This window comes from Chelonoidis abingdonii, chromosome 15 (genome assembly GCF_003597395.2).
Source record: "Chelonoidis abingdonii isolate Lonesome George chromosome 15, CheloAbing_2.0, whole genome shotgun sequence".
In the NCBI taxonomy this organism is placed as follows: domain Eukaryota; kingdom Metazoa; phylum Chordata; order Testudines; family Testudinidae; genus Chelonoidis; species Chelonoidis abingdonii.
This window is the reverse complement of record NC_133783.1, coordinates 5255039-5279693: the sequence shown is the minus strand read 5'-3', so window position 1 is coordinate 5279693 and position 24655 is coordinate 5255039. Positions and strand designations below refer to the sequence as shown.

Sequence of the window (24655 nt, the reverse complement as noted above, 5' to 3'; positions counted from 1 at the left end):
CAGGTTCCACACTTGCAAAGCGCATACAAATGCCATAAACTCACTCGAAGTGCAGCTTCTCTACAAAAAGCATCCTATGGCTCAGTTTTGCCCTCAGTCAAACCTGTGCAGTCCCATACCCTCGATGGGCTAACACAGCCATCACTGATTTCAACTGAGTAAAGATTTCTGCTGGTGGTGAACAAGAAGGGCTAGCTCACTTTCTTTCTTTGACTGTGTTGGCTCTGCAATGCTACCAGGAGTTAAGAGAAGAACTTTGCCCTAGATCCTCAAAGGTATTTAAGTGCCTAACTGTCATTGATTTCAATGGGATTTAGGTACCTAAATACCTTTGAAGATCTGGTTCTTTTTATTGCAGTAAGCACCTAGAACTATGAATACACCCAAAAAGCAGATCTACTGAATTAAAAAGTAGCTTTAGTGTAGAATTACACTTTAAAAACAAAATAAGTCCAAATTAAGTCTCCTTAATAACACTATAGCATACTTAGGAAACAATAACTCACTTGTTTGCCTGTGTATTACATATGTGATTCCATCAAGGTCAGAGGTCAACCCAAAACTGCCTAAATCAGCACTGTCTCCTACTTTCTGTTTGTACGGTACCTAAAGTAATGGGCCCCCATCATGCTTGAAGTCACTAAGCACTACTGTAATACAAATCAAGGGAAAATTAATTTTCCAATACCATTCAGCCTCACTTTCTACTTCTAAAAGTCTAGGAGAAGTTCAGAATTGGTTCATTGAGGAAGTTCTCATTATCTATAGATGATGGTGTTGTTAATTATTCGTTTTATATATTTATTCATTATTTGTTTTATTCATATTTCTTTTCCTACAAGGAGCCAATTTTCAAATTCTCCTACTGAGCTAGAGAAATGGTGCAGTCAACTGAAAAACAGCACATTTATATGCCCAACAGATTTGGCCTTACCACCTGCTGAGGTGTTAACTATGCTCAGGTGACACCTCTGTGGTAGGACAGGTAATTTCTTGCTCCTTCTTAGCATTGATGGGTGCATAACAACCTGGCTAACCAGACGGAGATTGTACTGTGAGAGTTAGTGAGGCACTGAAAAGCTTTAATGAATAACAAAGGATTTTTCAAAATTTCTTTGGGGGTTGTTTGTTTTTCTCATTTAGCAGTCACAGCTCTCACTCAGATTTTTATAAACAGTCATAGAGCTGGGGAACATTTTAAACATTTTATTGATGTATCGGTTATTCACTTAAGGGGGCTTCAATGTATTTTGACAATATTATTACACTTGTGCAGCAAAAACAAGCATCTCAAGAATCCTTATGAAAACATATGAAGGGAAATTATTGTGATTTGCTATTATGTGCCAACTATCTTCTAATGAGATCTTCTTCTTTCTATTTCAAAATAAAGGGTAGGGGGCCTCATTTCTGGACTGGCAGCCCCAATTCAGGAAATCGCTTAAGCACATGTTTAAGTCACGTACTTTAAAGTAAAAAATTTTCCTAAACAGGGGATGGATTTAAGCATATGCTTAAGTGCTTTCCTGAATCAGGCCCTGGCTAAATTGACATGAGCCTCACAGTAAACCCAAAAAGAACAGGAGTACTTATGGCACATTAGAGACTAACACATTTATTTGAGCATAAGCTTTCGTGGGCTACAGCCCACTTCATCGGATGCATGCAGTGGAAAATACAGTAGGAAGATAGATATATACACAGAGAACATGAAACAATGGGTGTTACCATAGTAACTTTACACAAAGTAAAACTATTTCCCCATGCTTATTTCTCCCACCACTCCTCCACTCCCAGTTCCTTACATCTCCTTTCAATTGCTGGAAATGGGCCATTTTCATTACCACTACAAACAGTTCCTTTTCTCTCCTGCTGATAATAGCTCACCTTAACTGATCACTCTCCTAATAGTGTATATGGGAACAACCATTGTTCCACGTTCTCTGTGTATATATCTATCTTCCTACAGTATTTTCCACTGCATGCATCCGATGAAGTGGGCTGTAGCCCACGAAAGCTTATGCTCAAATAAATGTGTTAGTCTCTAATGTGCCACAAGTACTCCTGTTCTTTTTGTGGATACAGACTAACATAGCTGCTACTCTGAAACAGTAAACTCAGCCATCCAGTGCGCAATACAGAGCTCCTATTCCACTCAGAGGTAGCCTCACTAGGTGTTGATGATGAAAAGGCTAATATACCTTTAAGCAATGAGGAGAGAAGCGAATGTACCACTATAATGTATCCAAACCCCAGCTGTTGTAATAGCACAGTGAATGTTTCTGTTTCTTAAAGGGTGGCAAGCATGTCGAACCCTTCTCAGTCTTAATTACAAAACAAAACAAAACAGGATCCTCTTACTGTATATCTTTATTTATCCTCTCATCTGCTGTAGCATTTTAATATCCACATTTCAGTAGAAGACAGATGCCTAGTTTTTAAAACTCTGTTGTAATGGCTTAATACTCTAGGTAAGATTTGAGGGGGAGCCACATGGAGAACAACTTTTGAGCAAATGGGCTTGAATATTCATTAAACAACATTTAAATTAAACACCAAACTCTAAAAGCAGCAACATATGGCCTGTTTTATTTTACATCTACTGAATGGGAGGTTGTGCCATTAGTTTCTGCAGACATAATGTTTGTTACAAATGAAGTATGTTTTCCTTTAGGGACTGCAACACCATTTCTGTATCAGTGCGGTGTGGTGAGCCCCCAAAGGGCTGGGTATATTTCACATGTGAAGTGCTCTTGACAACACTCTTCAAAATGTAAACAAAATTCCCATAAATCTTCAATGGGGAGGGGAGGCTGGGACAAATTAAACACTTTAATAAGGAACAAACAAGGAAGACAGTTCTCACTTTTCAGGATTTTATTGTGGTTTATAGAATCTATTCACTATATTGTCCTCCTCCCTCCCCCCCCCCCATTCCTCTGTGATTAGACATTTTTGTATCACTAACTGTGTGTCATGTGGCTCTACAGTCCTCTGCTGGTTAAACAGCTGCCTTGCACCAGCTCTCGAAGAATCCATCTGGTTTCTTTCGAGCATCTTCCCCAAAAAGCGGGAAGGGAAGTGCTTGCTCTTGAAGTTGTCATAGATAGGAAATGGCTTTACAAGACATGTTTGCTGCTCAGCAAGCTCTGAGGAAAGTATTTTATAGTCCGCTGTGTTTCAGTTCCCAGGACAGCTGCTTAGGAGGTCAAACAAATAAGGAAAGAGGGTGCTGAGATAGATCTCTCAGAGTTGAAAATCAGAAGGGGAAACCACTATATCTGAGATTTTGGGCTCAGTTCTCTTTCTGCAGTGATCACATAACTCTGAAGACAGCTAGCACTCCATATTAACTGAAGAAAAGACCTCGGAGAGACCGGGCTATGTCTTGATTAGGCAGGTACCTTCAGGACCATGCTCCTGTTGTTCCTATATACAAACACATGCCACTGAATTTACATTAGCAAAACACATGATGTTTGTTTACATTTTTTTAAGTTAAGAAACCCAGCAGTATTTATTCTGTATCTTTAACAAAGAGAGAGAGTTAATATGGAGTTGGTTAAAGGTGGCTGCCAGACACATGCTGTTTGTTTACTTTTTGTGTTTCTCTCAGGCTGAATAATGGGATTTTACTAATCTGTTTCCCTTTTGTTTATAGTCCGTGTATTTTCAGACTTCTCATGCACTAGTATGCTGCTTCAGTGGGTTGGGATACAAACACAAGAGAGGAATGATCAATGCCAGACAAGCTGCCTTTTTCAAAGAATTCATGTGAACATTTCGGTACACTTTCAGATTTTTGTAAAATCTGGCTTTTACAAAACACTGAAATTGAGCCTAAATCAAACTAACCATCCTCTTTAGTATTTAGTTAGAGAGAAATGGCTTGAAACCTAGTCAGCTCAAAAAAAACAAACACACACCAGTGTAGTTTGAACTACTGCATCTGCCTGAGCCAATTTTTTTTGTTTGTTCGTTTTCTCTTATAATGACACTTTTCTACTCTTTAAAAATGCTTTTCTCTCCTCTTTTTGCGGCACGGAAAGATCTACACAAACTACCAGGGAAACAATGAAACTGACAGAAAGTGCTGTCAAATTCACAAAATGAATACTTTTTTTTTTTTACTTGTAACAAGATTAGATAAATTTTCAGTGTGATTTTTAAGTTGACTGTGTCCCTTTAAACTAGTCAGCAAATGTTAAAACAGGAAAGTGTCTGAGCTAGTCTTTTACCTACCTACAGTCAGGACTGTTGTAGAAAAGGTACAACAACCAGGCAAGCAAAATATTGACAGAAAATTATGTCAGGACAGTACAATCAGATCAGATCATGATGAAACAAAATGAAGCATGGTTCTTGGAACTTAGGTCAGTTTAAATTCTGGCCAGCCTCATTAGATAGCATTTTAACCTAACAAACAAGTATAAAACACCTTCATCTGCCCCCAGTCAAGGAATAGATTTGTACATTTTGCCTCACATTGTAAGAATATCTACAGTTGTTGAGAGCAGACACAGATGAGAGAAATGTACTTCTGCCTAAGCTTGCTACTTGACCCCGTTTATGATTTCTGTATGTATGAATAGCAATATCTGCAAAGGAAGATGGTTCGTTCTTCTTATTAAAGTACTTGTTGCCAATGGCCAACTCCTGGAAAAAATACAATTATCTTCTAGGGCTCAGGATGCCTTTTAGCCACTTATGCAGCTGTTTCATTAGCCGCAGCTCTTCTGGAGAGTGAAAGCTAAAATTAAAAGGGAACTTATTGAATTCCAAATGAAGGTAAAATTCATAGGGGAATATGAATTTGAAGCTTGTTTTTTTAAAGACAACTTTGGAGTTCACACTACTGGGGTTCACCAAGTGTTACCAATGCAAGACTGTGCTCCCCAGTTAAGCCCTTAAAGCAAGCCCCAAAGCTTTAGTGTACCAGGATATGCCCTGTCATAACATCAGTGTTGTCAAAGCCTACCTAAAACTGACCATAGCCACAGCACCTAATTTGTCTTTTTAGTCAGGCAGAATTTCACACTATAGGTAAAATAATAATCGGGCTCAGAGTGCAAAGTTCACGTGAGACTGAATTTTTTGAACATTTAGAGGGAAGATGGGCTGTCAACCTCTGGAATTCTTCCTCAACCAAAATATCCGTCCTCAAGATGAGGCCATTAAACTGTGACTTGGATCTGATCAAACACAAACTTTAGGGATGTTCAGATTTGGAGTTTTAGATCAGGTTCATCATCTCAAATATCAATCCTCCATCGACAGCCACCCTCGTGTAAAGTTCTATATCCCACCCTTTTTCCTAGGAGCTGCTGTTTATATTAAGAAAAATGCTGTTCGCTACCCTATCAAGCCACTTAGAGAAGTCCCTGATTCTTCTGCTCACTGTTGGCTCTGAAGTAGATTTGAGTGTGTCCTATGTATAATAGAATACTACAAATTAGAAATAGGATCTGTAACAACATTTTATCCCTCCCCCAACCTTACAGGATTGCTCCCCAAAGCCTATTTCCTGCTGTTCCTGGGTCTGAAATTATGGTGATGGGTTAATGAAGATCTTACCATTCAATCTAAGATGGGACTATTGACAAGCTCGTAGTTTAATTTAGAGGTCTCTACCCCATAAATCTCTCACTGGTTTTAATTTGGCCTTCATGAAGGTCATAAGAAAGATACTCCTGGCTGAAGATGGTCTATTAAGGAAACCCCCAATCTTGAAAAAAGTTTAAGTACATTATATTGAAGCCAGGGCAAAAGAGAGTCCAAAAGCAGGTAGCTATTGCTAAAACTGTGGCTTCTACAGAGGATAGGACACATTAAGATCAGCTAGAGACACAAAGGTGTCTTCTGTACACAGCAGGAATAGCATAAAGATTCCTCTCTTCACCCATGCCTTCTATATAATTGTTTTACCTCCCATAGGAAAGAGTTACCTTAGAGTATCATCACAGCATGAAGTGTGTGTGCATGTGTGTTAAATTTTGAGTTACAGAACAGCAGCTACTCCTAGCTCAGATTGTATTGCAGGAAGGAAAAAAGTTGCCAGAATAAAATCATATTATATATATATATACACAAAGGGAGAATGCTGCTTATTTTGGAATAATTTAGAAACAAAGTTTTCAATTAACAAATCAGTTGCCTGCCATATTCCACCATGGGTGGCAGAGAACATCCCCACAGACCACATATTTTCAGCTCAAAAAAGACCTCAAAGCATTGAAGATAAACTCAGGTAACCGTAGGGTATGTCATCAGTCTGATATGGTAAGTTCATTTCAAACTACCTGTACTTCAAAATGACCTGCTATATTCTCCCTAAAGGCGAGCCCATTGGAAATGCTTAGTGTCCCAACCCGCTGGATAATTTTCAAATAACAATTATAAACTAAACCTTTGGAAGGAAAAAATCTGTTTCCCCATTAATTCACTGGTCAGCTCATCTGTACAGTGACAGCTCAGAATGTCGCAGTTGCAGATCACAGATACATACCACAAGATATGCTAGAGGAATGGTGCTGTGCTATAGGTAGGGCCTACCAAATTCACAGCTGTGAAAAATGCATCATGGATCATGAAATCTGGTCTTTTGTGTACTTTTACCCTATACTATACAGATTTAATGGGGATACCAGCATTTCTCAAACTGAGAGTCTAGACCCAAAAGGGGAATGTGGGGGTGGTTCACAGTATTGCCACCCTTACTTTTCCACTACCTTCAAAGCTGGGTGGCCAGAGAGTGGTAGCTGCTGGCTACAGGCCCAGCTCTGAAGGGAGCAGCACAGAAATAAGGGTGCCAATACTACACCTTCCCCCCCCCCCGCCGCTCCTTCAGGTCAGGCCCCCCTACTGTGAATATTCATATCAAACATCTGAAATCAGAATTTTGATTTTTCATGAAATGACCAACTGGTGTGAATTTGGTAGGCCCATGCTATAGGTAAGCAAAGAAATGGCGATAATGTAGTATACATGTTATATACTATACACCATTCCTGCTTGAAAAAAATTCTCAATAAAAATGATTGTTGACAGTTGGATTCATTAGAACTCCTTCTGGACGCTACCACTATGTGCCAGAGACTACTATGCTATCCATGTTTTCCCCTGCCACGCTCAGGACTTCAGCACACTTTTGCGAGCCAGGACACTGCCGGTCTTTCCAACAAGCCCAGAGTTTGAATACCTGCCCCAAAGCTGCAGGTTTACCTTGAAAACACAGTCACAGAAGTGTCGCCTGTCTTTAGCACCAGGATCAACCCATGGGGTCTAACCCAATATAAATTGTTTTACCCTGTATACATATGGCATGGGCAACTCATAAATATGTTCACCTTCTATAACACTGATAGAGAGAATGCACGTGTTTGCTCCCCCAGTATTAATACATACCTGAGTTAATTAATAAGTAAAAAGTGATTTTATTAAATACAGAAAGTAGGATTTAAGTGGGTCCAAGTAGTAACAGATAGAACAAAGTAAGTTAACAGGCAAAATAAAATAAAATGCACAAATCTATGTCTAATCAAACTGAATACAGATAAGATCCTCACCAGTTCCAGAATGCTCCCTTTTACAGGCTAATCTCCTTTTAGCCTAGGTCCAGCAATCACTCACACCCCCTGTGGTTACCGTCCTTTGTTCCAGTTTCCTGTAAGTATCCTGGGGGGAGCGGGGGTGGAGAGGTTCCTTCTTTAGCCAGCTGAAGACAAAATGGAAGGGTCTCTCACAGGTTTAAATAGACTGTCTTGTAGGTAGAGACCCCCTTCCTCACTCCTATACAAAGTCTTCTCTTGTGGGTGGAGACCCCCTTCCTCACTCCTATGCAAAGTCCAGTTCCAAGATGGAGTTCTGGAATCACCTGGGCAAGTCATATGTCCATGCATGACTCAGTCTTTACAGGCAGAAGCCAATTTCCACATGGTATCTTGTATGTCTCCAGGAAGACTTCTTATGTGGATTGGAGCCTTCCAAACTCTTTTGTCTGTTTAAGTGCTCAATCCAGAAGCACTTAATTTGCACATTCCTTTCCTAAGTAGTGACCAAATGTTTTAATTAAGGCTACTTAGAAAAAAAGCAATTAAACAGCCAATGTTCATAACTTTGAACACACAAATGGTGCCTGCATACAACTAGGATGAACATAACCAGTAGATCATAACCTTTACATGGATATGTTACATGACATATGTAGCAAAACCTTATTCCAGTTATATCATACATACATTTGAGTCCCGTTCCTCCCATAAAGCCTTATGGGGTACACTGTCACAATGATTTGATAATCAATCCTGGGATTTAAAAAACGTATTTTTTTTTTTACCAAACAGCTCTTTCAGTGAGAAATGCCATCCTAATACTGAATTAAATCCTCCTGTGAACTATGGATGTACCCTTTCTGCAACTTCCGTAAAAGTCACAGAATTTTTGCCACAATTACAGCTACTCCACTGCAAAAGGGTTTTGTATTTGTTTTAATTTGTACAATCACCTTTATCAAAAAGCCTTTTTTTTTTTTCTTATAGCTAAAGGAAGGAGACAAAGGAAGAGGAGTCAGAACAGGACAAGCAATATAGATTTACATCAGTGCTCTAGTGGTGCCTTCATAATATTTGAACTGCTTAGTACATTTGCTTTTTTATATAGTTCTCTTGAAACAGTGTAAAGGCTGATTGCTGATTTATTACTCCTCACCCTCCCCCCCCCACCACTACTACCTTCTCCTCTCCCACTTCTGTGGAGCTCGCCCTCTGCTGTTTAGCATGATGTGGCTTCTTCTAGATTTTTGTTTTTACAGAAACCATTCAGGTATTTGTATTGCTTTGTTCACACTACCCTCTAGTGATGGTTTAATATATTTGATAAGGCAGTTCTTCTTTGCTTCATAGTGCTAAACAAGATGCAAGGACAGGGGGCTTAGGAAGGGAGCCTCACAGCTTTTACAATACATAATTTAATATCCAATCCAAGCTCAATTAAGTCAACGGGTGTAATTCCATGACAAGAACAAGCTTTGAATAAGGGTCCTTTATGTTTCTTTGCTCTTTTATAGGGAGGAAACATAACCCCTTGTTATTTCATCTTACAAACTTCACTAGAGAGGAAAGGAATTAAATGTGTATGCAATAACCCATTCCCACACCAAATCCCACAACTTTTATTACACAGAAGCTCCCATGTCCACACGGATCTGTTTCCTTCACTGCTGCTCACAAAACCTTCCATCTCCCTCGTATCTTGATCATTCCTCTTTCCTTAACAGGTCCCCCCACAGAAGTTTGCAAGGGCTTGAGGTGGGGCACTCTTAATACTCACACAGGAGGTCTCCTGGGATGGGAAACTGCTTAACAGGTCAGATACATCCATCATTCAGTAGTTTGTTCTTAAACACATAGTGAAATAGAAAAAAAGGCATCCCAACTGATTGATTAAACGCAACACACATTACTTTCAATTATATTTTTCATATCTTAATGGCTTTATTCCATTTCTTATTAACAGCACATTAATATAAATGTGTATTATAAATGAGCCTAGAGCAAACACTTTAAAAAAATCTGCATCTGAGTGCACATCAAAATAAGGTGCCATTTCTACTTGGGCACCCATGGCTAGGCAGGTACACAGAAAAGGTGTTTTTTGGTTTTTTTAAAGTCTTCCCTACTTTTCACTCACCATATCCTTATAGAACTAAACTCTCTCTCATTGAGTGCATGCTGCAGACTCTACTGCATCATTTGCATAGTTTAGTATCTGTTTCCCTGTTATATCGGTGTAGCCCTGCTGACAAGGGCTTTTTAACAAGTGTTAGCAAGGGCATAAAGGGAATATGATAATACAACCAAGGGGCATATAGTTTACATTACAGAAGCATTACTACTTACTTCCAATGAGGCAGATAAGCAGAAGGCCAGGTCCACAAAAGTGTTTAGGCCCCCCAACTACCCCTGAAATCCAGGGAAATTAAGAACTCAGATCAACAGAGAACTGGATCCTAAAAATCTGACAAGGACCCTAACATGAATTAACAGAGCTGGCAGTTCAAAAAATTCCTTACCTGTGAACTGAGCACATTTGAGTGGAAAGTCATTGAGACACTGAACAGGAAACCACACAGTGCTACTTTTATGTATTAGGCAGTGTTTAGTTAAGACAGAAATCTTCAGAAATTAATAAAATACTAGGATGCTGCCTCCTCTGGTCACCTAGCTAAGACTGTAGGTAGTAGACTGCAAGATTTTAACCCTGTAAGGCCAGGGCCTTCATCTCCATTTGGAATGAGTACCGCACCCACCCAAATTAGGTCTGTAAGCGCCTATAACTGAGTATCTTAACTCTTGCTGTGGGCAAGTGCTATTTCCAAATAGCTATTCTCTATTAACTTCATGCGTGGAGAATGAGGGCCTTATTCCAGTGAAGAGCATCCATCCCTGGCATTAATCAATAGTTATTCTAGAATGCAGGCAGGTAAAGGGGGAGTCAATCTCCCCACAGAAAGCCCCACCTTCGGTCACCTTCCTTTTAAACCAGCCAATTGTCAAACACCTCCAAAATTTGAGATCAGCTGACAAATAATGAGATCACAGTGCTGTCTCTGACATAATTACCTAGAAAACACTTAGAAATGAATCTGGATGCAAACTTTAAAGATATTGGGACCCAGCATCTTAAATCACAGCACTCGAAACTGAGGGAGAGGAGCTCTATTTGCATTTATAGCTACAATTTCCCCAGTAGTCACAGCAGTAGATATCAGAGTAGCAGCCATGTTAGTCTGTATCCACAAAACGAACAGGAGTACTTGTCGCACCTTAGAGACTAACAAAATGTATTTGAGCATAAGCTTTCGCAGGCTACAGCCCACTTCATCGGGAAGTGGAAAATACAGTAGGAAGATACACACACACACACAAGGAAACAATGGGTGTTACCATACACTCACTCTCATTAGAGTGTGTATGGAAACACCTATTATTTCATGTTCTCTGTGTGTGCGCACGTGTGTGTATATATAAGTGTCTTCTCTGCAGCAACGTTTGTTCCTGAGCTTTGTTTTGTGTTTCTTGGCATAGATACCCAAGTGCTGACTTTTCAACGTCCATTATATATTAATACAGGAGCTACAGGATAAAGTAAAAGCTGGATCTGACTTGATTGATAGATCACACACCTCTAGTCTGCTTGACAGGGAAGTCTAAAAATAGGTTTTAGTTCTTTTATTGACTTCCATAGGGGCAAGAATAGGTCATTACTTGTCAATACAGTGATTTATACGTTTGTGCAAATGTGTTAAACTCAGACCTGAGCATAAACAAAAAATACTTAAACACTATTAATAAAGTCCAGCAACCGACTAATAGATTAATCTTGTTTGCAAAGTTCTTGCCCCAGAATTAAGTTTTACTACTTATCACCACTTGAAAATAAAGCTTGGAAAGTTTCACAACTTTCCAAAGACCAACTTTCAAGCAATTGAAGTATAAGACCACTTCACTAAGCATGTTGGTTTAGTTCAGGGGTTCTCAAACAGGGAGTCATTAAGTTATTATGCCGGGGGGGGAGAAGCTGTCAGCTTCCACCTCAAACCCCACTTTGCATCCAGCATTATTAATGGCGTTAAATATATAAAAAATGCTTTTATTTATATGAGGGGGGAGGGGGTCACTCACATAGCAAGCCTCTGAGTCAGGGATCACCAGTACAAAAGTTTGAGAACCCCAGGTCTAGTTCCTACTGTTTATAAATCAACTCAAGATATTTGGACATGACTGTCTTCAAGTAAAAATATTGAGATGCTGAAATAATGCTCATACCAAAAAGTGTAAACAATGCACCAGATCTGAACAATCCTGTATCTTTCAAATTCAGTTTATAAAATCTTTACTGTGCATTTAAAACTTAAAAAAACCAAAACCACGAACAAAGAGCATTTCAGTTTGTATAGTTTATTTGACAAGCTTCTGATAGATCACGATCTTCTCTTGTTAACTTTGCAGGATAACTCAGTCTCTGTAAAAGGAGGATGGAAAAAAGTGAGCCCTGTAATATTGTCTTTGCAATGGAATGTAGTCGATCTTTTTTACATTGCCACTTTCCTAAAGGCCCTTATCATGTGCAGAAAGGCCACTGCAAGATCAGAGCTTCAGACACTCGATTCTTTAAAAATGCTATGAACAATTATTAAACCATAAGATAGCTGGCTGACAAAACAGTTGCTCCTTATGTAAGAAGATCAGAATATTCCTTATTCTGTTGCTCCTTATGTAAGAAGATCAGAATATTCAAGCAGTATAAAGACCACGGATAACAGACATCTCGTTTTAGTTAAATTCTGCTTTGTTTGTTTTAATACATACTGCTAAGGCTGCTTTTTAAAAGTTGCCGCAGTAGCTATAGCAAAAGGTTTGCTTTGCACCAGCTACCACAACAAAGCAAATCCATTTAAGCAGCCTTGGTAGTGAAATGAGAACAAAACAGCAGGATTTAAAGTACATTTGATAGCCTTTTAGTTGAAGTCTCATCAGTCCACTTGAGAGACTTCTTGCTGGTATTAAGATAGAAGTTATGATAGATGTTATGATTATAAAGCTGCCAATTTCTATCAGTGAAACAAACATACTGCTTTAAGCAGTAGTAAAAATACTCAGCATCATCCCATTATATTAGTTATTAATTAAATTTTAAGGACAATTTGAGAAGTCACAATTTTTCTATTATGAGAGATAATGCTGAAAATGTAGATTTACTTTACTCTAAACATTAGAGTCCACTTTGTTTACTGTAAGTGACATGATTTCCTTGCGTAGTTTGGGTCTTCCACACAATGGAGGTGTGGAGGTGTGGGTGAGGCCACGGGAAACATGCCCACAAACTAGCGGTTGATACCGTATGCAAAAAGAGAGAGGAGTGTTACCTTAAAATTTAAAAAACTGTGTTAACTTCTGTCATAAACAGATAACTAAGGGTTAATGTTTCTTTTACCTGTAAAGGGTTAACAAAGGGAACCAAACACCTGACTGGAGGACCAATCAGAAAACAAGATTTTTCAAATCTCAAAGGGGGGATTTTTGGGTGTGGTCTTTTGTCTCGGTCTGTTGCTCTCGGCCTTGAGAGTGAGCTCTCTATCTCCAGGCTTTCTATCTTCTGTTGTCCAAGTGTAAGTACAAAGGTAGAAGACATAGGCTTATATTGTTTTTTTGTAATGTATGTGCGTGTAGTTGCTGGAATGTTTAATTGTATTCTTTTTGGGTAAGGCTGTTATTCATTTTGTTTTCTTTTAAGCCAATGACGCCTGTATGTCACCTTGATACAGAGAACATTTTTAAATGCTTTTTCTTCTTTTTCCAGATGTGTCGCACTGTGCTTTGCTTCTTTGATTGGTCCCTCCTGCATCCAGTTTTGCTCTTTCTTGGTTCAGGCCCTGGTAGTTCATGGTTCCTGCTTTCTTCTGTTGGGGTGCCCTTTGGTGTTTTATTGTCTGAACTGCGTTCCTGCTGCCTGCCTGTTGGGTTTTTGCCTAGCAAAAAGCCGTGCCCTTTTGTTTAACTTCTCTCCTAGCTAATCTTTCACATGTAAATTGGAAACCAAAAAAAACCATTATTTGCATCTGGTGTTCTATGCTGGGGTACTTGACTCACAGTCGAGTGTCTAGTGTTTAACAAAAGACCCTTTGTCAACTTAATGGTTTCCGTGATTAATATGCAAGCCAAACTGAGCAACGAGAAGAAAACAGAAAAATTTTTCTCTCTCACTCCTTTTAAAACCAAGACCCTTTCTCTCTGCTGTACAAAAGCCTAGCAGAGAAAAAGAAAATAATAGTTACGACCACTAGAAAAAAGCTTCTGGCATTCATTGATACCTAACCACTGCAACCATGTCATATAGCCTAAGTCCAATTCTGAACCGTTAGCGTCCAAATGTGAGTCCGCATGAAACCTCCAAACTAATTACCAGCTTAGATCTGATAATGCGCTGCTCCAGCCAGAAATTCCCAGTGTCTGGCTCACTCTTGGTCTCCAAAACCTTCCTGGGGAACCCCAAGACTCAGTGCCTGAGTCCTCAACACAATAAAATGGGTAAAATAAATTAAACCCACTTCCCTCCCCCCCTCTTTACCTGCCTCCCAGATCTTCCAGCCTGGGTACTACTGAGGAGATTGTTTTCAAGGTAAATTGAAACCAGGGTAAACAAGAGAGATCCAGGTTTTATCTCACGGCCTCATGCAGAGGGTCTGCAAATGCAAGTCTTTGTAACTCTAACTACAAGAGCATTTTCCCCTCCCTTGTTCCTTTAGCTTAACCAGCAGAAGAAAAATCAAACCTGGCTCTTAAATAAGACAAGCTTTATATAAAAAGAAATTGAAAAAGACATAAAAATAGGTACTCTGTTTCAAAGTCGACAATAAGAGTCATTGGCTTTAAAAGAAAACAAAATGATAAACAGCCTTATCTCAAAAGAAATACAATTTAAACACTCCAGCAGACTACACACACGTAAATACAAAAAACAATATAAGCCTATTGTCTTCTACCTTTGTACTTACACTTGGAAACAGAAGATTAGAAAGCCTGGAGATAGAGAGCTCACTCTCAGTGCCAAGAGAGCAACAGAACGAGACAAAAGAACACACACCCAAAACTTCCCCCCCTTTGAGATTTGAAAAATCTTGTTTCCTGATTGGTCCTCCAGTCAGGTGTTTGGTTCCCTTTATTAACCCTTTACAGGTAAAGGGAACATTAACCCTTAGCTATCTGTTTATGACAACTTCCTTGTGCTGATATTGAACATAAGGCCACAGCAGGATAAAATGTTAAAGTCATTTGATTAAGATGAATTCTTAAGAGAGAAGCCAAATCACCAGCATAGCAGAATGCCAAACATTTAAGAAGTTATACCTGTTATTTCCATTTGCCAGCTCACTGAAACAACAAGAAAACAAAAAGTCAGTAAATACTTAAACACCAAACAAATTTCACGGTCATTATTACACAGTCATGTTACTCTAGAAAATCCAACTTGTTTATGTGAGTGTGGGCTAAAAAGAGTGCTAATGGCACTGTTGGGTTTCATTCTTATTTTCAGTAGCTCTCCTAAAAAGTTCGCCCCGTTTGTAAAATATTGGAGGGCCTTGCTTTAACTAGCCACATTGTAGGCTCCACTGTGGCCCAGAAAAAGTCAAGTGTCTTCTGACTCACACATGCCGGCACCTTCAAGATATTCTGCAAATGGGAACGAGGCAAATCAATGCACGAAAACAGAAGAATTCAACTCTCTTCCATAGCCCTATAGCTAACCAAAGCCAAACTTGTCAAACATACAACCAGATATAACTTTGAATACAAACAATTGAAGGGGAAGGGAGGTGATTAGGGTGTCTGTTTTAACATGCTTTATTTCTTGAGTGTATTTGCACTTAAAAGCAAATGTCAGGGTCTATAAACCTGCTTGGATTATACATAGCAGAATAAGATTACGGTAGGCTTAAACCCATGATCCTGCAAGCCCTCCATATGCAGAGCTACTGCTGTCAACTAGAGTGCCACATATAAAGAACGTACAGGACTTGTGTATTGCCACAACCCAAATTATGTTTTAACATTTATTTGTATTCCAACAGCCAACAATATGCTAGGTGCTGTCCATACATAAAAAAGCATCTGTCATGGACAGCTAACAATAAGAATACAAGTAACATAGAAATAAAAGGTGGAGGGCGTAGGAAAAGGGTAAATCATAAAAGAGACTTTAAAAATTGTTATAGAAGGAATGGAGCTTGGAGAGTTTCACAGAAGGATAGTGGCTGCAAAAGACTGGGACAATTTCTTGGAGGAGGAAAAGAGTCACAGCTGAATGCCAACTGCTTAAAAATAGTCAAAGATTTGATGAGGCAGGTTGATAAGGCTTCTTATAAGAGTCTTCTGCTCTTCATTAGTTACAAACATCAGGGGATCAATTTTCACAATTATACAACTGAGTATTGCCACACAGATGGCTAGTTAGGCCATTCATATGCTTGAGGGTGAGTGCTAATTTACATATGTTATGAAAAACAAGCTAATACCTTTAAACATAATGAAGGCTGTCAATGTAAAAAAGCACTCAAATCAGATACAAGAAGAGTTGCTAATACAGCTTTACTATAAGGGTACCTTTGGGGCACCCAGAGATGGGGTAGATGTGTGTGCCATAAGGAGAAGTAAAAATAGTCATGTGACAATGCAAGGAAAGGCATGTTGCTATTCAGATTTGAGATGTTCAGAGGTTGTGGTGTGTGAAACTGTCAAGCAATGAAAAGTCAGGAGTTAAATGATCAGGAAGAGAAAGCAGGCTACGTTGTCAGTTACTTAGCTTTCTGCCTTAGTCATGCAGAAGCAAGAGTAAGGCCATGTCTACATTAGCACTTATATCAGCAAAACTCTTTTCACACCCCTGAGCCAAGTAAGTTTTACCAGCAAAATTGCTGGTGTGCATAGCGCTATGTTGACAGGAGACTCTCTCCCACCAACATAGCTACTGCCACTTGCTGAGCTGGTTTTAGTACATCAATAGGAGAGCTCTTTCCCATCAGTATAACATGGCTACGAGCCATCCTGCAGTAGCACAGCTGTATTGGTGCAGCTGTACAAGATTATAGCAGTAAATCTAGACATGGCCTAAAAGACTTCAAGATGGGTGATTTGTAGTCACAGCCTTCCACTAACTCCAGCCATCAGGGGCCATCCACCATATAGATGCACCAGAGCCAACAGGATAAGCTGTAAGTTTACAACAATGGATGCAACTTTACCCCTTGAAAATGGAGTAAACTCCATATGTGCAAATAGCAGTTTTTCCCAGTGCAGCCACACCAGTGTCCGATCACCAGAGTCTGAAATTTAGACTATTTCCCAGCATAAACAGGGCCTTACAATGGATGTATAATGGTACACCCCAAAAAGAGCACACACACATCCCAATTCAAACAACCAAAAGTGAGAGAAAGTGGTATGGTATGAATCCCATGTTCACAACAGGAAGGGCAAATGAAAGCAATTCAATGTGTATATGATTTACATTTTCAGATATACTTAGCATACATTTCAGCCATGAATCTTCAAAATGGAAATGTAAAGTATATCCTAAGCCAAAAACTGATTTGGCAACAACCATATTTCCATGCAAGTTAAGACTATTACAAGTGACTAGACTTAATCAGAAACAGTTTCCTTTAATTACCAATGCACCTATAATGATTAATGTTTCAATTACAGTGACTACTCTGCTCTGCTTTTTGTTCCCCCTAAGAGCTCTGCAGCCAAATGAAGATGTGAACATCTACTTCTACTCTATCCTAATGCTTCATTTTTTGTTATTCCTCCATCCATAAACTTCCTCAAAATAAGTTATACAGAAATATTACTAACTTCAGTTTTTCTAATTCATTTAAAAGATTGTTATGTCTGTGTATTTATTTAAACTACCTAAGCTTTAAGTAACATAGTACACCTCAAACCATCCTTTAATTGAGACACTTATGTTATTTGGAGAAGTGTACACATAACCTACCACCATGGGGCCTTGATCATGGTCACTAGAGACACTAGCATAGTAAAAAATATTGGCCGTGTGTTTTATAAATTAGAAGAATAATCCATGTGCACTAGGCTGTTAAATTAGTCAGATCTAGATCCTTTAAGTCAGGTGTGCCCAACCTACAGCACACTAGAGCATGTCATAAGGCCCAGGGCCTGCTTCAACACAATACACTAAAGGCAGATTTATTAGTGTTTTGCCATCATGTTCACATTCTTAAATTTTGTGAAGTGGGTTTTTTTTTTTTTGTTTTGTTTTTTTTACTTCCCCCCATCTTCTATCATTCTCATATACATTTTATGTATTGATTTCTTGGTTTTTAACTAAAACTACTGTACATAAACCTATCCACCTGTTTGGCCCCCACAAGGTGGTCCTTAGGTTTACGTGGCCCTCCTGTATAATGAAGTTGATCACCACTACTGTTAAGTAATGCCCCCAAAGCCAATTTTTAAACTCTGGTCAACCTCAAATGAAATTAAGTAATTGTTCTCTTGACTGATTTTATTCTCAAGAATTATACACCACATCACGGGACTATTCAAACAGGTAGCACATCAGTCAAAAGAGTAGCATTAAATTATTTTATCGTCTACTTGTCCTACCTAGACTGAGATGCAGTACAAGTAGGGCCCTGTGTAAATCATGAGGTTTGGGGGTTTAGGGAACTCATGAGTGTAAATGGTGAAGTATAGAATTTCACACAGAGTTTGCAGGGAATGAATTTAGCCAGCAAATTTAAACCATAAGGATATAACAAATACACTGATTAAACTTGCAGATTAAATTCATTCCGTCTTTGAAATTGACTAAGTTTGCACACAAGGTGGGTGAGGTAATATCTTATTGGGCCAACTTCTATTGGTGAAAGAGACAAGCTTTCAAACTACAAACCACTAAGAGCTCTTATTAAAGTCACTTCATCTTTACTATTATGCAGTTAATATTAGCAGGGCTTCATCTTTATTAGCCAGCATATTACAGTGTTTAAACAAAAAAAACTAACAAAAAAAAGGATCCAAATGAAGCCTCAGTTTTAAATGCAAGATTCGAGCACTTGGATTCCGTAAACTAAAATTGACACAAGATTATTATATACACACACACACACACACACACACACACACACCCCTCACTCACTCTCTCTCTATAGGTAGTAAGCATGTCTTTCATAAAATGGATTACAGTGAGGACGTAACCTAACTGTCTAACAAAGACTTTGAGCTACACAACAATTCACACCTTCAAAAGTTTAAGAACCCAGAAGCCAAAGTATTCTATACACATAGAAGTTGCCTGGGTATATGATTACAGCAGGTGCACACTGCCTTATGGTACTATGGCTTAAATCCAGAAAAGCATGGTGCATTTGTGGTAAACACAAAAGTTACACATGCAGCTGTATTTTATTTTTTTAAATATGCTGTTAAAAAATGAGCCAATATTATTCACTTCATGCTCAATGCATACTGTTGAGGCATCATCCTTCACCCCATTCATTGGTATTTCATAACAAGTTACGATATGCCCAAGTACTTTTAGAGAACTTGTCAAGATCCAGTGTATTTGGATGAGCAGTGACAGACAACCAGATTTCACTTCTGCACCAATTTTAAGTTAGCCACCCTCTGTTTCTGTAGCAGTGTTTGCACAGTAGCAGAACACTGTATACTGAAGGGCAGAAATGAACTCAGGTTCAAAGTGAGAGCACAGGCATGCAAAGCAATACACAAGCACATCAAGCGTTTAAGTGATGCATAATTCAAACAGCCACCACCACATCCATTCCCACTCAGTACCTGCTAGTCACTTCACTTCTGATGAATTCCAAGAAAGTAAGAAAGGTTAAAGTAAAGAAATGTTACTAAGATTCAAGAAAGGATATTTGGTTATTTATAGCATCTTAGCAACAACAACTATTTACTAGACAGATCAGCTTTTTCTATTACCCACCACCTTCACTCTACCTCCAAAACAGTGCTAAAAAACACTAAAATCTGATTTTAAGTATGCGTAGTATATATTGTACCTCTCAAATCCTTTGAGTAACGCTGTTCTGTCTTTAAACTTTCATTTCTACACTGTACCTCAGTTTTTTTATTCTGCTTGAGAACATACCAAGACCCCCTCCAACCTTCATGTCAGGCTGGCTTGCCATCCCTCTGCAGGACTGACACAGCTCCCACCAGAGGCTGAGCACCAGTGACTGACCCGGCAGAAGAGAACAGCTGTGTCAGAGAGACATCCTACCTCCTCCCAGCCTGCACAGCTGGAGGGCACTGCCTCAAAACACATGGCTCCTAACTCTAAGGGCTTGGCTACACTTGCAGCGCAATAAAGGAACCCCAGGCACCCTAGCTTACTCCCCATCCACACTGGCAACATGCATAGAGTGCTCTGTCTCCACGGCTACAGCACTGTTGATATTCCACCTCGGTGAAAGGAATAAATGTTTGCTGCGCCTTGGCTACAACACACAGACGTCAGTGTGAATGAGGTCTTGGTTACCGCGCTCTGATTGGCCTCCGGAAACGTCCCATAATCCCCTTAAGTCATGTGGCCACTCTTGTCATTGTTTTGAACTCCTGTAGGAATGCGGAAATGCACTTTCAAAGCTCCAGTTTCTGACAGCCAGTGTGAAAGCCATTAGTGTGGAATGCAGTGTGTAAGATGGGGGGGAGGGAAGGCCTGCTGCTGTTGGAACTTACAAGAAAGCATGCTGACATGCTGTCAGCCCCCCAAAACCCCACTCTCCCCCCCCTACATACACATAACACACTCCCTGTCACACTCCACCCCTCCCATTTGAAAAGCACATTGTGGTCACTTGCATGCTGGGATAGCTGCCCATAATGCACCGCTCCCAATACAGCTGCAAGTGCCACAAATGTGGCCACACCAGCGTGCAAGCAGCTGTCAGCGTAGGACAGACTGCAGCGCCTTCCCTCCTATACTCTCTGAAGGCTGGTTTAAACTCACAGCGCTCTACATCTGCAAGTATAGCCATGCCCTCTGTTGCTTTGTGGGAGGGAGCATAGTACACTACCAGCAGCCCACCAGGCTGGCTGGAATTCTCACACATAGTGGGGATGGAAATGTAATGAACAAAACTGAAGTCCAGGGAGAACTTAAGTTTTATTGTTCATCATCAGAATTATTTAGTAATTAAAGTGAGGTATCTATTACTTTGACTGCAACAAAGTAATGTTTCACAAGATTTAAAAAAGAAAGAAAGAGAATATTAAATATGCTATCACTTAAATCTTCATATTAAGTTAGCTACTGAGCTGTAACCAGGTGAACAAAACTATACTATAAACTCAGAGTTAAACACACCTCAGGAATGGAGGCTGTTCATTACTCTGAAATATTCGTAACTCTAAACGAAAAACATTAGGGCTATTCTTTCAAAAGTTTATAACCAAACATTGATTTAATACAGCTTTGAAATTTTACTATGCAGAAGAAAAAAAAGCTGCTTTTCTTTTTATATGTACTTCATGTTTAACACAGTATTTGGTGGGAGTTTCTTAGTCTCTGCTGCTGCCTGACTGCATACTTCTAGTTCCAAATAACGTGTGTGGCTGACTGGTCAGTTTGTAACACTGAGGTTCTACTGTAAACTACTGAGTTAGAACAACACAGGATCTCATAAAGTTACCTTCTGTTATCCAGTAGGAAAGGTAAAAAAAAAAAAATTAAAGAAAGAAAATTATTATTTTGTTGAGGAAGAAACCTGTCTACCAAAGAAACTAAAATCAAGTATCTATGCTGTAGTCTGCAGGTTTCATCATACCTTCTTGCCAGCACCAACATTTGCCTTGGCTGTGCCTCTGACTTTCTTCATTCTGTTCTTCCGCTCCTTTCGCTGTTTTCTTGAAGTCTTCTTCTTTTCATACAAGCCATGCTAGTAGTAAGAGAATTATGCCCACAATTACTGAAGTGAACTCAACAGTAACTATGTGTTTCTATATTAAATATTTACATATTTCAAAAGCTTTAATAATTCAAAATATACTTATTAATGTAAGCCCCAAAAATGTATTTAAAAAGTTCTGTGGACTACTGCTAATACTGCGCCTAATACAAAGTAAGGCAACTTTATGTGCTGAAAATGTAGAAATGCAGTTGAGTATATTTTTAAGAACATATACACTAAGCATGCTAATCCCACGATCTTGTGCCCATTCCATTAACCATTAGGTTGTACTGCTAAAATCCACAGCTGACCATAAATCATTTCATTCCCCTTCATCTGCATTACAACAAAAAGCTTGTTTCTACTCTGTAAATTCATGAATAGAGAGAAGGGATTTTTATTTATAGATCTCATTTTTGTACCTTAATAAAAAAACCTAAGTTAATAGTTTAACTTTGCTGCAATGTTTCAGGTTTTGGACTTAACTATATGCAAGACCCCCTTTAGAACAAACAGCAAGCTTCTTGGCACTGTAAAAATTGCAGGCAAGAAACTCACCCTGGCCAGTCTGTGCTTTGGTTCATTCTTCTTTGCATAGTCAAGGGAATCATAAATCATGCCAAAGCCTGTCGTCTTGCCACCACCAAAATGGGTTCTGAAGCCAAAGACGAAAATGACATCTGGTGTTGTTTTGTACATTTTTGCTAGCTTTTCCCTGATTTCAGTTTTGGGAACTGTGGCCTTTCCAGGATGAAGAACATCAATCACCTACAGAGGCAAGTTTTTCCAGTTAGAAATATCCATACTTTATAATAGCATAAAGATATTCCAAACATAACGATAATATCTAAACAGCCTTAAAATAGTTAATAAGGAAAATATCACTACCCACAGTTAACTTAACACACCATAGCAACAATGGAAGCCAGCAGTTCCCATTTGGTATACATCTCACTATACAGAGACTCAAGCAAAAACTCAAGAGTCAAAAATCAAGTTAAAAACTACCATCGTTGCAGAGTTCTCATGAGCTCTGCTTCCATATTACTCTTCATACCACACACAGTAGCTTTGGCTACATTTTCAGAATACAGTACAGCAAAGCAATTAGTGGGCAATTCAGCATTTTCAAGCTTTAACAATGATCATAGGGAATACTTAGGTCCTATTCTCTAACTAGAATCTTCATACACCTCTAATGGTCTAGCAAGACATTACAACAAATTAATTTAAATGGCAACTATAGACAGCCTACCCACTAGGCAGGTATAGCTTGGAAAAAGTCTACCCAATATAGAAGTCTTTTCCCTAGAGTCATTCTAAAGAGTACAAGCTTTAAGAACGAAAAGTAGGGTAACACAAAACACAAAATTCAGCATGAACAAATAAACAAAACTAAGGTAGTACCCAATATTTCTTACCATCTGCTTACGCTGAAGCAGTCTATTAGTCATGAACTTCCTGGTTCTGATGGTCACCGTGTCATTCTACAAGATAGTTCAGAAAACCAATTAATATGCATTTAAGTTCTTCCATGATCTTTCTCACCAAAATTGCGCATCAACACAGTACTTCAAATAACTCATCAGCTAGTTTGCAAAAACTGATGAAAAACCTGGTCTGAAACTCATGGCAAGATGCTGCTGCAATACAACCTCCACCTGTGCTAGGAGAGCTATTGCAAGGATGCAGAAAGAAAAGGTGTCATGGTAATACTTAACAGAGTTCATGCAGTTTGCAGCCCACAGAGCAACGTCCACAATCTGGCTGACACTGAGCACCCACCAGCATGCAATATTATTTATTGTAAAAAGGAAACTGGACCTGGGTTATGGGGCACTAACAGGGATACAAGTCATGTTTGTTACATGAACAGTAGAGGTTTGATCCAACTGTAGACCAAGAATTTTTTATACCAAAGTGTAGTTTAAACTTCACGTGTAAGGTGAATACAATCCCTAAATATGAAAAGAAAGTGCCTGCACCATGTCACCGGCAACACTTCACGAGAAGACTGCGGAGCGGGCTACTAACCGTTTGCTAGGGTGCAAAGGGAAATCATCACTTGCCTGAGCACACCCGCCCGCTGCAGATGTGCCTAGGACCAGCTCCCGGGAAGCGCTGGGTTGGGGGCAGAGACACAGCGGGAGGCAACGTAGGACTGAATGCACGTGTCACATCCCTCTTTCCCCCCCGCAACACCCGCGCCGCGCTGCCCGGGGAGCTCCAACCCAGAGGTCCGGGGGGGCGGGGAAGTGAAACGGCCCCGCCGCTGCCCGGGCTCCCCAATGCCCGTGCAGCCGCCCCCAGCCAACAGGCCCCGAGAGGCCGCGGGGTCCCATGAGCCCCACGGCGGCAGGATGGCGGCCGTAGATGGCGGATAAAAACTGGTCGCGCCGCAGACACTCACCATCTCTGCAGCTAGCTCTCTCCGAGGGAGCGAGGAAAGGAAGAAGGACCCCGCCGCAGCCAATCATATCCCGGCGCGTGGGGGCTTAGTGAGGGAGCAGAGCCGAACGCGAGGGCGCCTCATCAGAGCCTGAGTAAAAGTGCATGAGAGAGGCGACCAGCCCAGCGCCTGACTGAAAATACAGGGTTGGGGCGTCCTGGTTGGCCGAACTTTGCCAACCTGTCGACTGGAGGGGAAGAAACTTAAGCATTTCTTCATTTTTGTTTGTTTGCAGTGGTGATTATAAACAGGAAATTCTGGGAGTTTCCACGCTTCCCCCCCCAAAAAAATTATGTTACACATTTCCTATTAAAATATTAGTTATTTCTTAGTTAATTGTATTATGGTAGCACCAACAAGCCCCAGTTATGGACCAGGACCCCATTAGGCAGGACACTGTACAAACACACACCAAAAAGATTGTCAAGTACACAGATGTAGGTGATGGAACCTTGTAGTATTGTCTTTTCTCTGAAGGACATGTGATAATACAATCTGAGTTTACACACAACCTGAATACCTTTACACAGTTAAATAATAATTATTGTAGAAAAAAATTACTTCATTAAATAAGAGTTAGGCAGTGTCTCAACAAGGGTATTGATTTTGTTCCAGAGGTCCTTGCTTGTTCCACCATCCTGGCTGATGGTGCTGCCCAAGGTTTTTCAGCTCGGCTTCCATATCAATAAAGCCAGGAATACCTT

At 39.8% G+C, this 24655-nt stretch overlaps 1 protein-coding gene across 2 annotated transcripts; it reads right to left on the bottom strand.

The window, feature by feature from the left end:
- Window positions 1-11941: 11941 nt before the first annotated feature.
- Window positions 11942-23003, bottom strand: RPS24 (ribosomal protein S24). 2 transcript variants are annotated; one of them, XM_032783055.2, is made up of 6 exons: window positions 22924-23003; window positions 22061-22270; window positions 21380-21490; window positions 19383-19400; window positions 14907-14930; window positions 11942-12021 (listed from the first exon to the last, which is right to left on the bottom strand). In XM_032783055.2, the coding sequence occupies exons 1-4, from the start codon at window positions 22954-22956 to the stop codon at window positions 19395-19397; spliced, it is 360 nt and encodes a 119-aa protein (XP_032638946.2). In that variant the 5' UTR covers window positions 22957-23003; the 3' UTR covers window positions 11942-12021; window positions 14907-14930; window positions 19383-19394. The 2 variants fall into 2 exon arrangements, with proteins under 2 accessions (XP_032638946.2, XP_032638948.2); XM_032783057.2 differs by lacking the exon at window positions 19383-19400.
- Window positions 23004-24655: the final 1652 nt, after the last annotated feature.

Excerpts from the sequence above, each read along its gene's own strand:
- RPS24 (XM_032783055.2), bottom strand. The coding sequence starts at position 22,956 with ATGACTAATAGACTGCTTCAGCGTAAGCAGATG. Across the intron at positions 22,271-22,923 it reads TGCTTCAGCGTAAGCAGATG|GTGATTGATGTTCTTCATCC; the intron begins GTAAGAAATATT and ends TTGCCTCTGTAG. Across the intron at positions 21,491-22,060 it reads CAAAGCACAGACTGGCCAGG|CATGGCTTGTATGAAAAGAA; the intron begins GTGAGTTTCTTG and ends TCTTACTACTAG.